At 37.6% G+C, this 16,409-nt stretch overlaps 2 protein-coding genes across 2 annotated transcripts; both read right to left on the bottom strand.

The window, feature by feature from the left end:
• Positions 1 to 40: 40 nt before the first annotated feature.
• On the bottom strand, positions 41 to 3,369 carry ppil6 (peptidylprolyl isomerase (cyclophilin)-like 6). The gene is made up of 8 exons (XM_059512567.1): positions 3,260 to 3,369; positions 3,083 to 3,178; positions 2,796 to 2,984; positions 2,594 to 2,656; positions 2,323 to 2,470; positions 2,165 to 2,224; positions 1,699 to 1,834; positions 41 to 434 (listed from the first exon to the last, which is right to left on the bottom strand). Exons 1-8 carry the CDS (start codon positions 3,335 to 3,337, stop codon positions 323 to 325), a joined length of 882 nt encoding a protein of 293 aa, XP_059368550.1. The 5' UTR covers positions 3,338 to 3,369; the 3' UTR covers positions 41 to 322.
• A 176-nt stretch (positions 3,370 to 3,545) lies between these two features.
• On the bottom strand, positions 3,546 to 15,882 carry ak9 (adenylate kinase 9). The gene is made up of 38 exons (XM_059512568.1): positions 15,664 to 15,882; positions 15,318 to 15,446; positions 15,121 to 15,184; positions 14,988 to 15,040; positions 14,792 to 14,888; positions 14,555 to 14,667; positions 14,293 to 14,475; positions 13,713 to 13,835; positions 13,552 to 13,626; positions 12,989 to 13,090; positions 12,772 to 12,911; positions 12,373 to 12,695; positions 12,197 to 12,241; positions 12,051 to 12,083; positions 11,517 to 11,647; positions 11,295 to 11,436; positions 11,055 to 11,172; positions 10,644 to 10,723; positions 10,255 to 10,299; positions 9,939 to 10,133; positions 9,715 to 9,839; positions 9,243 to 9,446; positions 8,781 to 9,080; positions 8,585 to 8,706; positions 7,660 to 7,879; positions 7,448 to 7,540; positions 7,166 to 7,372; positions 6,856 to 7,074; positions 6,535 to 6,748; positions 6,230 to 6,431; positions 5,992 to 6,138; positions 5,395 to 5,612; positions 5,110 to 5,306; positions 4,861 to 5,030; positions 4,615 to 4,713; positions 4,394 to 4,496; positions 4,068 to 4,182; positions 3,546 to 3,942 (listed from the first exon to the last, which is right to left on the bottom strand). The coding sequence occupies exons 2-38, from the start codon at positions 15,435 to 15,437 to the stop codon at positions 3,719 to 3,721; spliced, it is 5,361 nt and encodes a 1,786-aa protein (XP_059368551.1). The 5' UTR covers positions 15,438 to 15,446; positions 15,664 to 15,882; the 3' UTR covers positions 3,546 to 3,718.
• Between the last annotated feature and the right edge of the window lie 527 nt (positions 15,883 to 16,409).

Here is a 16,409-nt window from a genome sequence, read left to right on the forward strand (position 1 = left end):
CAAATCCAACAAGGCAGCATAAGAATCGATTTACCTAAACTCCTTTATTTCATACTCTGGAAAGCATTTTGGTTCTTTTATAAACATTTATAGCAGGGTAACCAAATCTGACAAGGCAGCATAACAGGATGCTGAAATCCATTTGCCATGGGTGCCACAGAAATAAACAGTACTGGTAAAGTGTACAAATTGAGGGGTTTTTCTTTGGCTTTATTTTTTAACTTTACATAGAAAAGCACAAAAATATTTCTACATTTAATAAAAATGGTTATTAAAATGCTTCTTGCATTGCTGTCTTGATCTATAGTCGGTATGGGATTACTCAGGGCTCAAATACTCCACATGCAGATATTTTGCAGTCCTGTTTGGGTCTCTCGTTGTAGGTGGGCACTGCCTCTAGTCTCTTCAGAACCTCTGTGCCCTCAACAAGTTTTCTGGAAGAGAAAGAAAAAGCTGTGATGGAGATTTTCAAGTTTGTAAGAATGGTAAAGCAAAGATCTTAATTAGGCATTTACCTTTTGGATATTGTCTGCATTAATAATGCAAAGCCAAATATCAAGACAAGCTCTCATAACTTGGGCTTTCTTGCACTGTAAACGATTTCTGTTGTTTTCAGAGTATTATTGCTGTATTATCAGAGAAAGCTTACTGTAGAAACAGTTTACAGTAAGTTGCTGTAAATTTTATAACTTTTGCAGTAGTATTGCTGTATTTCCAGCTTTGTCTTACTGTAGTAACTATCTAGCATACAATTTATGCTATTCTTTGAAAAAAAACAATAGAGTGGGAAAATAATTACAGTAATCCTTATATTACTGTTAAATTTATGACAGTAATAATCCAACAGGCAATGAATTTTATTTATTATATATTTATTTATAAGGAATTTTATAATACATATGTATCGTAACCATGCAGTGATTACACCAAGTGCTGACAAATCACACAGTGGTGTTAATATGACATGCCAGGTTATGGGATGTTCTTTTTGTGAAACGAATATCTCTGTGTAGGTATATGCAATGTTAGATATGTTTTTCATTTCTTTCAGCGTGTATGTTGTTCGACATTGCAGCGTGCTGATGAGTATTGCTCTTCGGTTAATAAAGAGGTAAGTCATTTTTAAGTCTGTTTATCACATTGATATCTGTCAAGCTGTAGTGCAACTTAATTTTTGTGTTTTGTTCTCTATAGGCAGCAAAAACCTGGGATCTGCATTGGACCTGTCAAGTCTGGAGAGTTTTTTTACCATTTAATGAATTAAATTGTCATAAAAGTTTTTAAATGGACTTCTGAGTGTTGTCATAATTTACGTGACATCTAATAATCAGTAATATAACTGTGTGAAATTTTTTTTGCATACAAGCCTTTATATTTCATTATTTTTTAAGCATGTAACAGATTGTAGTTAGTTATATGTTGTGTATATATGCGTATATGTTAATATAAAAACTACCGTAAACAATTATACTGCATAGTAACTTTACAGTATTTTAAAATACAGTGAAAAAACATGAACTGTAATTAATTTTACAGTACATACTGTATTATACAGTATGTTGTGAACTACTGTAGTCAGATTTACAGTAATATTACCGTGGAATAAAATACTGAAGCTTGCTGGCTATTTGTTGCCAGTAAATTACTGTTGATTTTACGTTCAATTTTTTACAGTGTGTGTATATTGTGAGTCATTACCCAAAAGCCACATATTTGTGGTCCATCCAGAAGGCTGGCTGTAGTGTGATGTAGAACTGAGAGCCGTTGCTATGAGCACCTTGATTAGCCATTCCCAGAATGCCACGCTTGTTGTGGGATACAACAAAATTCTCATCTAGAAGAGAAAACCACCTGGTACTATTTATATGTATGAAACAATGTGTATTTCACACACTTTAAAGTCACGACAAAATCATAATTGACAGCTCTTATTTTAATTAAATATTACTAAGATTTATCCTTAAACATTTTTTTTATGCCCTCGCAATCTTCTGACAATGATCAAGTTAATAAGGTACTGGCCTACAAAATTAGGTACCAGCCTACATTTTTTCCTTTTTCATGTCGCGATGGGGGGAAAAAGACGCAATTTCCCTTTCAACTGACTTTAACGACCAAAGTATGTACCAAGTAACAACACATTTATGTAGCACAAACTCTGTACCCTCAAATGTTGGGCCATAGATAGACTCCCCCCCAGTGCCTTTCCTTTCAGGTGAAATATCTGTAATGAAAATCGTATAAATCATATATTAATGAATTACATACAATCACAAGTTTTGTTTTATATATTTTTCGATACAGTTATGATTATTATCTTACCTCCACCCTGCAGCCAGCCATTTGGAACAACTCTGTGGAAAACTGAGCCCTTATAGCTCAACTCAAGGTTACTCTTGGACAAACCTGCCTTTCCAGTGCACAAGGCCTTAAAATTTCTACACGTCTTTGGACACAGGTCTGAGAACAGCTGACAGGTTACATTTAAAACACTTTGAGAGTGGAGAAGAATCAAGTGGAAACACATTTCCACAACTCAAGCAATCAAATTCTCAATCATCTTACATTATCAAGAGACATAACATCTATTTACCTCAAACAACAGTCTGCCAAATGCCTCTCCGCCGCTTTCAATATCCATATAAACAAAAATATGCTGTGGGAAAGAGAAAGCAGATGCTGCATACTTTGTACCTATTATGTGAAATTATAGATGGTGGTAGTCTAATTACTTATGATATTAGTTAATTCATTCACTGGATTAACATTTATTCCTCGCTCTTGTGTTAATTTACCCCTGTGCTTCGCAGGTTGCTGGTGTAATACTCCTCAGCAAGGGCTTTATAAAGCGCCTGTGGTCGATGGAAAGAAAACTTCCACTCTTTCTCTGCCCAGCTGGACAGTTTCCTCTCATCACCGAGCAACTGACCGTTGGCGAAGGACATTAGACAGCCGTTGTACTGCCAGACCTCCCCTTTCAGCTCCTTGACAAGATCAACGTGCGTAAGAGATTTATTACTAAAACGCAGATATTGAAAAAAAGGAAAAAAATCGAGCGGGATATTATTAATAAGTGTCTTACCCTCTTTTTATTCGATAAATAGTCATGCCAGTCACATTCCAGCAACGGGCGAATTGTTGGATCATCAAATGACTCCGAGAATTTATTTTTCAGTCCCTGTAAGAGACGTTATGGCTTTTTAACAGTTAACATGTTAAATTGCTAAATACGAAGCGATCAGCCTATTAAAAACTTTACCTCGACAATGCTTTTGGCTATTTGAAAATTATGTTTATTTAAAAGACCGACGATCTCTAAATGTACAGTGGATGCCATGTTGTGTGCGTCTCGTTGTCAGGGTAACCGAGGAGAATGGCGCACAACGATGACGAACAGTTCTGCATATTTTATTCATGCGGGATCTATCTATCTGTCCGTCCGTCTGTCGTTTTTCTATTAATCGTTTTATTTATTCGTTATCCATTAAGTTCTTAATATAAAAAAAAAACAGCAAACGTTCAATACACGAGATACATCACAAAAATAAATTAAAAGTATTTATTAGGTGCATTCATACATTTAACTGTCCACTGAAAAATACAAATTAACAAAGTCCTCTCAAAATGTATATTTATGAATTTGACTAATCAACCACTACTGTCAAATATCGTGATGTGGTGAGTCTGACTCAAGGTTTTTATTATTTGAAGTTATGTTCTAACTTCCCCCGAGCTGTATCAGACCCGAGGCTGTTTTGGTGGACTTCTCCAGGGCCAGAAACCAGTCCAGCTTCTGTGCAAAACCAGGGGGCATGTTGTGAGGGGATATGTGTGTCTTCATGGTGGAACTCAGGTATGAGATGAGCTCACAGCTTTCCTCAAACTTCTGAAGTTTCTTTTTGTACTTCTGACGAATATAGTCTGGGTTCCTGCTGTTGAATGCTGTGAGAGTGGAAGGGCAGAAAGATTTCAAGTGTTTACTTAGCCTTGCAAACATCTTACATTGAATGAATGAATTCTCATTTTCAGCTATTCTAAAAGGAATAAAATAAGACATTCAAAGCCACCTTTCAGATGAAAGGCCAGGTACAATATAGCAGATTTCTTCACACTGAGAAAGGGCAACTTTGGCTTGAGTTGACCAACAGCAGTCATGGCTTTGATTATGGGTACTGCCACACCCTACAAGAGACAAAAAACATTGAGGAAAAAACTTGTACAATAATAGCAAACGCAACCGTGGTTAAGATAATTTGCCACAAAAAAAAAAACAAAGCTTTAAACACTATTTTACCACGTGTTAAAACTTGGTTACCTGATGGTTACACAATTATGTGAGCAATATATCTAGGTAGATAAAAGCAGCAGATTCTGTTTTTCAGTGCCCTCTTACTTGTTCCAAATAGCCCAGAATCGGTAAAGAGGTTAGTGAGACCGGATCTTCCAACGGAGGTAGTTTATGTGGAAGTTTCTGGTCCCAGTAAGTCTCAGGTGACCTAAGAACAGTTCTGTTGTGAATTACCTGTTTTTTATTTTAACAATTATTTTATTTCTGTAATGGCAAAGTAATTGCACTAGCCAATCAGGAATCCACTCTGCAAAATAACTACTCACTGGAGAAATCTTTCTTGTTTCTTTTCATTCTCAAAGACAAAGATCTTATTTTGGTACTCAACAGCAAATTCCATGTTTCCACGCACCAAGGCCTCATACCTACAGGTGAAGAGAATAAGGTGGCAGGAATGTGTTTTTACTTGGGATGAAGTTAGAAATGTAGCTTATTAATGATTAGAGTGAGCAAGACTACAGTAAAAGTAAGGTTATTCTTTCCATAAGTGTTGTAGAGTGTCTTTGCTGTACCTCTGTTTACCATCCAGATAAGTGACAGGGCAGAAACCCTTCATCTCCACCTGTTGAGGGAACCTACTCTTCACCTGGCCTGCAGTGAGCTTATGAGGCAGGAGTGAAGGCGGAGGTAATGGGTAAGGGCAACCTGGAGCCACAAACTGTTCTGGGGACTCTAGAAATCTCTTATTAAACACATAAAGAGAGATATGAGTGAATTAAACCAAATATTTATGTGAGCTGCTGGACCATCTGATGCTTTACCTCTAGAAATTCCCTACTGGCCATTTTGTAGAAGTGGCCCCTGAACTCTGCCGCCAATTCCAGTGAGGTATTATGTGAACATTCCACCAGATGGCGATGAAGAGCTAAGCTAACTGGACAGTACTGCCCAAACTCCCCTAGCCGGGACTGCAGCTCTCGTGGGGTGATGCACAGTCTGTCTATACAGGCTGCCTGGCCTGTGAGAACGACAGAACAAAGTCATCTAAGAATGCATAATACTAGTGTTTCTTGTTTGACAACTGTGCATCATTTGCATGCTCTCACCTTTGCGAATCTTTTCCAGGTAATCATGAATATGTCTCAAGCTAATGCGAACCTCATCTAAAACTCGCTCCAACACCCACCACTTGCTCTTGTGAGCATCAACGGGAGTCCAGTTGTGATATTGTTGATGAAAGTGTACTCTGAGCGCTTCAACTTCCCGTCTGAAGCAAGAGTTGCGAATATTTAGGACCTGGGGGCTGCCATGCATTGGGTAAGGCCTGTTGGAGAGAGTTGGCATACGTTTGAATATTTGCATTTAATATAAATAATATGCCAGACCACAATACCACAAAATTTGTATCACTGTCCACAGAAAAAAAAAAAAACTTCATACACGTCATGTTGTAGTTTTCAGCAGGTGTGTACTCCAGAAAGCCAGGTTAACCTACTTTTACATAAACCCTGAACTCTTGGCTGATTAACCCAAACCTTGCTTACTCAATGTGTGCTGGTTCCAAAAACTCTTTCAGGAGTAATATCATTCAACTCAGAGTATGTTCTAAATATTATAATATCGTAAATATATAAATCTAAATTATAAATAGAAATTAAGGCTGAATGGAATTAAATACAGTTAAATAAATGTGCTGGTCTGACCTGTTGTTTTTTTCTCTATCCCTCAGGCCTCTCCGCAGCACTTCTGCCGTGTCCAGTTGGAGTTCAATCACTAGCATTGGAATAATGCTGCAGGATTCCAGCAATTCAGCCTGATGCTTGGTCACAGGGAAGCCATCCAACACAAACCTGAGGATCACAATGTTTAGGGACACACACATATCGATTATTTTACTTGCAAAAGTACATTCTTTGATTGGGATATAGTTGTGGTCCTCACCCCCGAGTGCTGCAGACCAGGCTCATTACTGCCACTTCCAGGCACTGGATGGCCAGTTCATCAGGTGCAGTCAAGCCCTGGTTCAAATGCTTTTGCACTTGATTAGCCAACTCAGTTTTTGCCTGGTTGTTGAGCACCATACGTATTGCATCCCCAATTGAAAGACGCGCGAGACCATATTCACGTGCAAACACCTGGGCCACTGAGTGTACACACAGTTAAGAAGCCATGAACTACTACAAAAACAATTGCTTTATAGGTATTATATATTTCTGAGTGTCTAAAAAACACTTGTAATGACTGACCTGTGGTTTTGCCTGCTTTGGGTGGGCCAATGATAGCAAGTTTGATGGGAAAGGAAGGATTGGGCTGTGGTTGACGAAGATATTTGATTGGGTTGAGGATGAAGGTGTTACGTGTCTCTTTGGATGCAAAAAAGTAGATGAACTGGTGTAGAATGACAGGGAAGGTGGTGTTGAAAGGGCTCTGCAGAGGCTGGATCAAATCTCCTTCTGCATACTACAGAACATATCAGCAAACTGAGTTTTCCCTAGTTTTATTTTTATGCTGTTTTAGGCTTTTATTTTCATATTCATTGAAAATTTGTTGTATATATCCGCCCTTACCTTAACAGGATCCCAGCACCCGAAGGCACTGGGATATTTAAAGGATCTGTACAGGAGTCTTCTGGCGAGACTGTAGCTGATTGGCTGGCACATTTGAAACAGTGACTCTCTGTTAACCATCAGAGGTTTGATTCCCTGTAGGAGCTGGTACCTCACAATCCGAGGCGGGCGGCCTGCGCTTATAACCAGATGGGGGATTTGGTTGTCTGTTAGAAAGTCCTAAAAAACAAAACAATCCATATTTTATTTTATTGAATTTAATTGAACATGAATTTGTCCCTAAAATGCCCTTTCAGCCTGTTCTCCTTACCATCATACTGGTGAGGTTGTTGTTATCCTTCTCAAACCTCTGATTGATCTCCATTTCCAGCCTCTCTTCTGCACCAGCTTCTGTTTCTTCATCTTCTGCCTCCTCTTCCTCCACAGCAGGAAACTCCTCCAGCAGCATGGCCTCCATCTCCTCCAAATCCTGTTGCTCTTCATCCATCGCCTCCGATTCTTCTTGCACCTCCTCATCCTGATGGAGCAACAAAAATCCAGTCAGAATCTGAGCCATTCAGCGAAGCAAGACACAATGACAGCAATCGATGACCTGTTCTTTGAGGGGCCTCAGAGAGAGTGGACTGTGTGTTTTAGGTGCAAATTCAGCCATAAGCTCAGCTCTTCTCTGTATGATGGCCCGCTCCTGCAGTTTGACACAGACCAATGAATATTTAGTCAAAAAAAGAAAAATGTTTCACCTGCTTTACGGTACATATCAGCTGTTAATATCCCAAGTGCTGAAGTTTTGGTGTAAAAACTCACCCTTAGTTCCCTCCTCAGCTTAATGACCAGACGCATCTGTTCTTGTCTGCGGTCTCGTCTCTCTCTCCAGCGTGTGAGCTGCGAAGGCAGGAGACGCCGCACCACGTCAGAAACCTCTACCGACATCATTGCCACTACATCTGGAAACAAGTGGTGCTCCACCATGAAGGACACCTCCTCTTGGTTTTGGGGAAATCCCTCCAGAATAAACCCTGTGGATCTGAGAGAGAAATTTTGAGCAATATTTTGCCAAAACATTACGAATGTGTCTTTATTTCATTATTTAGTCATCTTCATACATCCAAACTCACGTTGTTGTTTTCCAGTTGAAAACAGAATGAAAGTCATATGGACTACTATATTATTTTTGTTATTTTTGTGTCATTAGACTACAACAATTATGTATTATGAATATTTTACTTTTAATAATAATATCTAAAATAAATATATTACTGTTATTGTTATTTGTGCCATTAAATCTGTGCAAATGTGTTTTGTGATCTAAATGGTCTTAAATCAGTGTTGTTATTGTTAATTAAAACTGAAACTATATAAAAAAAAACATTTTCAATAATTTAAATATGGCTTAAAGTATAAATATTAGATGCTAAACTTAAAAAGACTTAGAATGTTAATGTTATGACTATTTAAAGCTATATACAAATGTTTGCAAAATACTTTTTAGAAAAACAAGACATGACAAAGAACATAAAAGTTAAAAATGGAAAATTTAATCTAATTTACTTTATTATTAAATAATAGTATATAAACAATATAAAATAACACTGTGCAAAATTGATTTGTTAAGCTACAGTTGTTTAAAAATGTATAGGCAGATAAGATATTAAAGAAGGATAACTCTTTAAAAGTGTGAGTTTTGGTCAAAACAATTTGTTTTGTCCTTTTTGTGTGAATGAGCATTTACTTGTAGGGCTCCTGGTTCCACCACTGTAATAAAACCATTTCCAGTATCTCCAGTGGGAGAGGATCTCCATCCTGCAGGTATGCCTTTATGGCCTCCTCATCATCAGTCAATGCTTGTTCTTCCTACAAAAACACAATTACAGTTACTCTTTGGCAAGCAATGCCTGAAGACAAAAATACAAACATCACTCTTTTACCTTTGTGTCAGGATTATCAGACGCAGTATCCTCATGATCTGGCTTGTCATCCTGGTCTGGAGGGGACACTGTGCTCTGACCCTGGGCCTCCAGCAGGCCCTGCAGCTCCTCTGGAGGTTCCTCAGGGGGTTCAGTATCATCTGCATATGCCACATGTTTCTGGGTCTTCCGTAAGATGAGCTCCTGCAGCCGCTCTCGGAACTGGATGTGAAAGACTCCCAGCTGCTCTGCAAGCCACTTCCCATGGGTGGTCTTTCCAGAACCTCTCACTCCTAGCAAGAAGACCCGCAGCGCAGGTGGCTGGTGGCATTCAAATGGTTTTGTGTTATATGTACATGATTTGTACACTTTAATCATTTTCTATTTGATGTTTAAAAGTACAAAACAAGGTCAGAGGTATGTTGTCACTGCCGACACGTCTGTGAGTTTTTATCAGTTATCTTAATAAACTAATGTTCATACCTTTAGTAGTTGTGTGTTAGAAATGTAGAGTTCAGGATTCTGTAGGAACTTTTCTTGTGCCTCAGTGCTGGAGAAATAATAGACTTTGTCTCTGTACTTTGCAGCGTATTCATCCAGACAGGGTTGTAGCACACCACTCTCCTTAAGCACCACTGGACAAAAATGCTTGGCGTCTCCCAGGTGCCTCTTAAAGCTGGCATCCTCCTGAGACCATCATAAACAAAAGAGTGGTATGATATTCTGAGAATTAGGAAAAGGTGTTTTTACACTTTTTTTGTATTAATTGTTGGTCTGAATCAGGGTTTCCCAAACTGGGGAATAATTAAATAATAAAAAAAAAATGTCAAATTAATATAAATCTGAATGCAAAAATGTATCCTGGGTCAACAGCTCCTTAAATCAGCATGGATTTATCTTTATTATGATGTATTTTAGAGTATTTAATTAGTGCTGCATTAATGATGGATGCAACCTCTGATTCTTGTTCCTCGTCTTCATTAACATCTCGTTTCTCAGCCTGTGTCAACGCATGTAGGGCCTCTTCCTCCTCCTCCAGGTCTGCACTAGATATGCTCATAGCTGTGTACTTAAATGGCTCTGAGCGAGAAAGTAAAGAAATAGTGAGTGAGAAGGAGTGGCTGCTAATTTAGAGTGAAAGAAAGAGTCTGAAACAGTCAGACAGTCCACTCCACATACTCTCCATATGGTAAATCATCTCCTGAAGTGTGTCCAGAGGGGTTTTGTTGCTGATGTCCAGTATAGTATAGCTGCAGGTGATTGTGTGCTTCATGTTTTCCCAATCTGTCAAAAATTGCATCAACAGCACACTAAAAGCCGCCATCTCTGGGCCGTCAGGATAACCATTTGCCCACACTGTTGGCAGCGCCATATCTGCAGGCCCTGGTATATTTAGATATGTATAAATAAACACCACGAACCAACACCATAAACTTATAACTGCCACTCAAGTAAAGCTAAATAACAGTGAGTGCAATAAGACTACTGTACAAACCTTCATCGTTTAGAGTTTTTTCTTCATCATACTTATCAAAACTCTCTGCAAATACATATAAAAAAGTACTTATCAAAACATACTTTAACATTTGAATGAAAAAATCAGAATTTTAAGCAGCCAGTACTCCAGCTCTCAGTGTCACATGATCCTTTAAACTTTCTAATATGTTGATTTGCTGCTCAAGAAATATTTTTAATATGTTGACAACAGTGCTGTTTGATATTTTGAGGAAACCATGATGCATTTTTTATTATTTGATTAACAGAAAGTTAAAAAAGAACAGAATTTATTTGAAATACAAATAACCTTTGTAACATTACATTATTATGGTAGTATATTAGTGTGAATGCAGAGTATCTGTTGTTGGGAGATGTTAAAGAGACTACCTGACTCCTCATGCAGTGTCTCTAGTTTGGACTTGGTGTCAGTAGGCTGTGAACCATTATCTGAGTCCTCAGTGTGTTTCCTGCAAAAAAGCATGAAAACTGCTGAAAATTGGTTGAAAACAGTACCTTACCACCATTTTTAAATATGTAAACCACCACTTTATTACATTTACAAATAAGAAATTGTTAACTGCATCTTAAAAAAAAATTCTGGATCCTTTTAAATTTGATCTGAATGAATATCTCATTTAAACCTGGAAGCAGTTCGAGGATTTTGAAATAATATTTTTAATTGCAAAGTTATTACATTAGAAAATAATGCAAAATAGAAGGATTACCTCCAGTGATTTAAAATGTTTATTTCTCACTGTATATTTTCTGAACTTTTGCTTGTATATTAGCCACACTCACAGTCTCTCATTGATGTCTTGTGTCTTCTGCAGTTTTCTTTCTTTTTGTAGACGAGCCAGCACAGCTCTATCCACCTGTTCTCTATTCAGTTCATACATCCTGGTTAGTATAGTCCTTCCTTCAATAAATAGCAACAAGTGACCATCACAACTAAGTGGAGGTCATGGCCTAAACAACCATAGAATATTATCGGATGTCAAAATCAAGACATATACATCAAAATGCATGTCTTTTTCTTACCCTCTCCATCATTGTCTTTCAGACAGAATAGGACTTCTGGTGTTACAGCGCTATGTAGTTCCTCAATAGTGATCAGTTGGGATCTGCTGCTGGGAATGTCCAGTATCCATCCCCTTATATGTTCAACATCTTCAGCCTCCAGCTAACAACCCACAGGCATTCTTAAACACAAATAATGCTACGTTAAGTATGAGAGCTAAAGGAGGAAGCTCAGCAGTCTACCTCTCTTATGTGCTTCTCAAAGGCCTCCAAAAAAAGCTCCCGTGGAGCTGTGGCTGGAGACTCTGCTGCTTTCTTCATAGCTTCCTCCACATAAGCTTGAACATCTGGGTGATCTTCTGTCACCTCTATTGCTGTAAAAAGGGCACATGACCAATTCAGGGTTATTTTATTTGTACAAATACTATAATAGTATTTATTAATATTTTGAATTAGATTACATTTTTATATTTTCAGTTTTACTTTGAATTTGTTAATTTTTCTTGTAATTTTGTAATGTGCTGCCTTTGTCTTCGTTTTGTAGTTTTGAATATTTCTATTTAGCTTTATTTTGATTTCAGTTTTAGTTTTAGTCATTTTACTACTCCAGAGGTTTAGAGCTTTAATCTAGTTTACGTTTTTAATCTACTATTTATATTTTATTGTATAGCTTATTACATAGAGTTTTAGCTATCAATAATAAATGTAGCACGGTGCATTCAATAGTATTTATATTTCATAGCATTTTAACTAATGGATTACTGTTTAACTTCATACCTTTTTCACTTATTTCACTAACTGTGTGTGTATCTAAAAATAAAGTGAATGATACCAGTTAACAATATGTTAAAGCACAGGACATACATTGTTATCAATGAAACTGAGGAGGTGTAAAGTCCATGTTGTGTGTGGATTGACCTCACCTGTGTAAGTTTCACCACACTCTCCTTCATCAGTTGTCACATTGCCTACAGAAATAAAGAAACGCCATCTTAAAGATGTCCCAGAATATCTTTCCATCTTAAAAAACTAATTAAGAAATGATTTTAACATGCCATGGAGCTTGTTTTGTACATTTAGCAAGATGGTGTTTTCTAACCTGATGCATTTGTAGCCTCGAGCTGCATTTTGGTCCTGACCTTCTCTAAGCCTGCGAGCGTGGCATCTTCACGCACTTTGACTAAAGTGTCTTTTGTGAACGTACCAAGTGTACGATCCATCAGCGCTTGAACATCTACCACTACAGCCCCATAATACTCAGCTAGCAGTGCACTCATTGTACTCTTTCCTGAGCATGGTGGGCCGATCACAGACACCTTGCAAGGCAAGTGAGGTATGTGTGGCAGCAGGTAGCGTCTAGGGTTCGCCATGAACTTCTGCAAGGCTTCCTGAGATGACAGGATGTAGAACTTATCCATGAAGCTGGTGGGGAGAAAAGCCTTATAAACAGCCCCTCTGGATAAAAAAGTTGATTTATAATAAATTTGTTTTCACTAACCCAACGGCAAACTCTGGTCTGCCCTTGACGATCCTGCCCTCTTTGAGCGCCACTGGACAGTTGCCGGACCATCGACTCTTTCGCCAGTGAAAGCCTGGTGCGACATTTCTACAGGACGACAGGGTCCGAAACAGCTCCTCCTAAAAAAAACTGAATAGGTGAAGAGGCACATAAAATGAAGGTCAGTTTAGAGAGGTGTGTGTTTACAGTAACTGACCGTGTCCATCTGATCATCAAGATCTGCTTCCTTTGGCGGCATTAAAAGCACAGGTACCGCTGGACATCTCACAGCCATGAACTCCAAACGAGACATCACTGACTGTGGACATGCACAGACAATTGTAAAGTTTAGTGTTTAAATCACTACATTATATATCATATTATTTGAATGATTTACTGATTTCAAGGTAGAATTATATCTTAAATCAATAGTTCAGCCAAGATTGTGATAATTTACTCACTCCCAAGTTGTTCCAAACCCGTATGAATTTCTTTATGCTTTTGAACACAAAAGAAAATATTTTTAATAATGTGGGTAACCAAACAGTTGCTGGTCACCACTGACTCCATCAACATTATTAAAATATCTTTTATGTTCAACAGAAGAAAGAAATTCATGCAGGTTTGTAACAACTTCAGATTTTTTATTCCAACAGTATAGTTTCTCTATGCCTTTATCAATGTAGTTGTGATATGGACTAAATTATTCTCATAGAATTAGACCAGTTACTGAATTGTTAAAGTGTCAGTCCTTAGTCATTACAGCTTGAGTTCACCCACCTCAAACAGATCCTCTGGATCCTTGTTTCCATCCAGCTCAAACAAAAATGGAGGATTGTGGTCTGCCATGTAATCCTACACATCCAACATAAGCGTAATGCTGATTGTTTCTATAATAGTTTGTACAGTTTGTAAGTGTGCAATACTATAGATGCCATTACCTCTAGAGGCCTGAGGACGGTGTCCTTATAGCACATGATCCTGCTGTTGGTGTTCTCTGGGTAATTTCCACTCATTCTTACTAGCTGTGTGATCATGTCTTTCTGAAGCTCTAACTCTTCCATCTTAAACAGATTTTCAATTGCATTTTGTCATTTGTGCACAGAACTTCAATATTTTGCAGTTCTGAAATCATTTATGAAACTTAACTTTTGTTGCAAACTTACTGTAAATAGTTTATACAGTGGTTTGGTAAAGTGTCTGGGAAATAAATTGTTGCAGTAATACACTGGTTCTCATTTAGGGGGCCAGGACCCACTTGGGGGCCTTCTCAAACTTCAAATAGGACCACATGATAACTTGACATTAGTAAAAAACTAAACAATCAAACTGCAGTGATGTTTCTTTTATTTTTATATTTAATATTAATGAATTGCAGAGTGTGGAATGAAATCAAAAATTAACTTTGGTTAATATTTCTAAAAGTTTTTGTTTGTTTTGAAAACAAGCAGAATTATCGGAAGAAATATTTTCTGTATGACAGTCAAGCTGGCTAAGAAACCTAAAAGCTGGTTGTATTACCTCCTCCTCCAGATCTTCTGTTTCTTCCTCTTCCTCTTCCTCCTCTTCATTCTCCCTGTTCCTGCTTTTCATGAGTGACTCTTTCTTCACATCAGGGTCCCACTTCTCCCTCTGGAACACGCGGCCTGTCTCTGGATGTTGACGCTCATCTGATAGCCTACGGATCAGGTCCCTGTCTGCACACTGCACACATAAACACACTCGTTTATTATCCTTACAAAGTGTGAAGGGAATAACACAATGTATTAAGATTATGAAAAACCTTGATGTTGACGATGAAGTCTGGTGGCATTCTGAGGCTTTTAATCAAGTCTATTTGTTCCTGTATCTTCAGGTATTCCTCTGACATTGATGGCAAACAGGCCAGAACATAACCTGTTCATTCAGACAAGTCATTAAAAAAAACAAGCAAACAAAAAAATATCAACAATGAAAGGTTTCTATATTTGTTTATTTGGTTAACTAGTCATTTTTATTCAGTTGTGTAATACATCTTTACCATAATGTTCTACATCAGGTGACTTGAGCCGGTCAACAATTAACTTGACCATCATCTCTTCTGGAACAGCTTTTCCTTCAGCCAGAATCTTAAAGAGCTATAGCAGAATATCTTATATGAAACAGCTAGAATTTTTGCAGGGAATCAGTCCTTTCTATTTTGACCATGTAAATAACTACACATCAGTGATACACACCTGCATACCTTGTTCTGTCTCATCATTGATGTGGCTGTTGAGAAGATCTGTATCTAAAAAGGATGAACATTACATTTCAGAAACTCCATTTGTAATAATGGCAATGTGACATCAAAGGCAATTGATCATTTACCATCAATGAGGATGCAATTCCAAGTCTTGGCTAATTTCCTGGCAAGAGTAGATTTCCCAACACCCTGAAAAAAACAAACATAGAACACATATATGTACATATACATATGTATTTGTTTTGACTAAAGATTACTGAGGTGAATTCAGCCCTACTTTTATGTTTGAGAGAGAAAAAGAAGATTTATGTTGACAACTCACTGGTTTTCCAAGGATGATAAAACATGTAGGTTTGGAAAGCAGAATCTCTCTCTCTGCTTCATCCTCGATAAGTTTATCCACTAACGAGAAGTTGGACGCTTTAGGGACAGTGGATGACATTGTATGATACTGTAAAGCAAAAATACAGAGATGTTAAGCTATTTCAATTAATCAAGAAGTCAAACTCTAACGTTTAATATCAAATCATCGTTAATTATCAATTGACATTAACTAATGTTTTGAATATCCCACGCGCAATATCAACTATTTTTTATTTTATGTTCTTCTGTAATCACATATGCGTCAATTAAACATAATACTCTCTTAACTAATTGATTTTACTCACTTTATTGACTGCAGCAAAAGACTAGCCTTCATCTATATCCGCTCTTCATTTGTTGAACGGTGTCATGGCAACCTGCCCACAACAGAGCTGACAGGACAGAGAGAAAGCGAAGTTAGACGAGCTTTTGGTTTTGTTGACGTGGGCCAGCACGAGCTGTAAAATGTTTCCCAGAATTATACGATCCTCTATATTAAAATATTTTTAACAAGACATTTTCCAAAAGCGTTTTCCTATCTGCTCAAAATGAACATATTCACTAAGACCACCAGAGGTCAGTGTCAAGCGTTCCCAACTGGCAATTTAATTATTTATTAAAAACTACACACGCGCTTTATCTCTACGTCACATAGGGACACAGAGTAAAAGATTTGTATTTATATTTATTTGTGTATTTATTATTATAATTATTATTAATTATTTGAGTTGGATATGTCTTAATATGCCACAAACTATTAACTACCCCTATAAAATACCTTTGCAGATCATTGTAGGAGCAATAACGAAAAACATATTTTGCTATTTTTAAGGTAATTTAATGCTGGATTATGGCAGTCTATCTAGTTCAGTCCACAAAAATTAATTAAACAAGCTAAACCCTGGGGACACTTTTCTGAGACATAACAAACTGCTTCCTCATTCCTAACAAAACTGTGCAAGAGGTGGGCGTTGTCTGACGACTATCTACTCAGTCATAGTCAGCAAATTTAGGTTACCTGCATGACAAAAAAATCTATGTTAATTTCTGT

The sequence above is a fragment of the Carassius carassius genome, chromosome 27 (genome assembly GCF_963082965.1).
Source record: "Carassius carassius chromosome 27, fCarCar2.1, whole genome shotgun sequence".
NCBI classification, from domain to species: domain Eukaryota; kingdom Metazoa; phylum Chordata; class Actinopteri; order Cypriniformes; family Cyprinidae; genus Carassius; species Carassius carassius.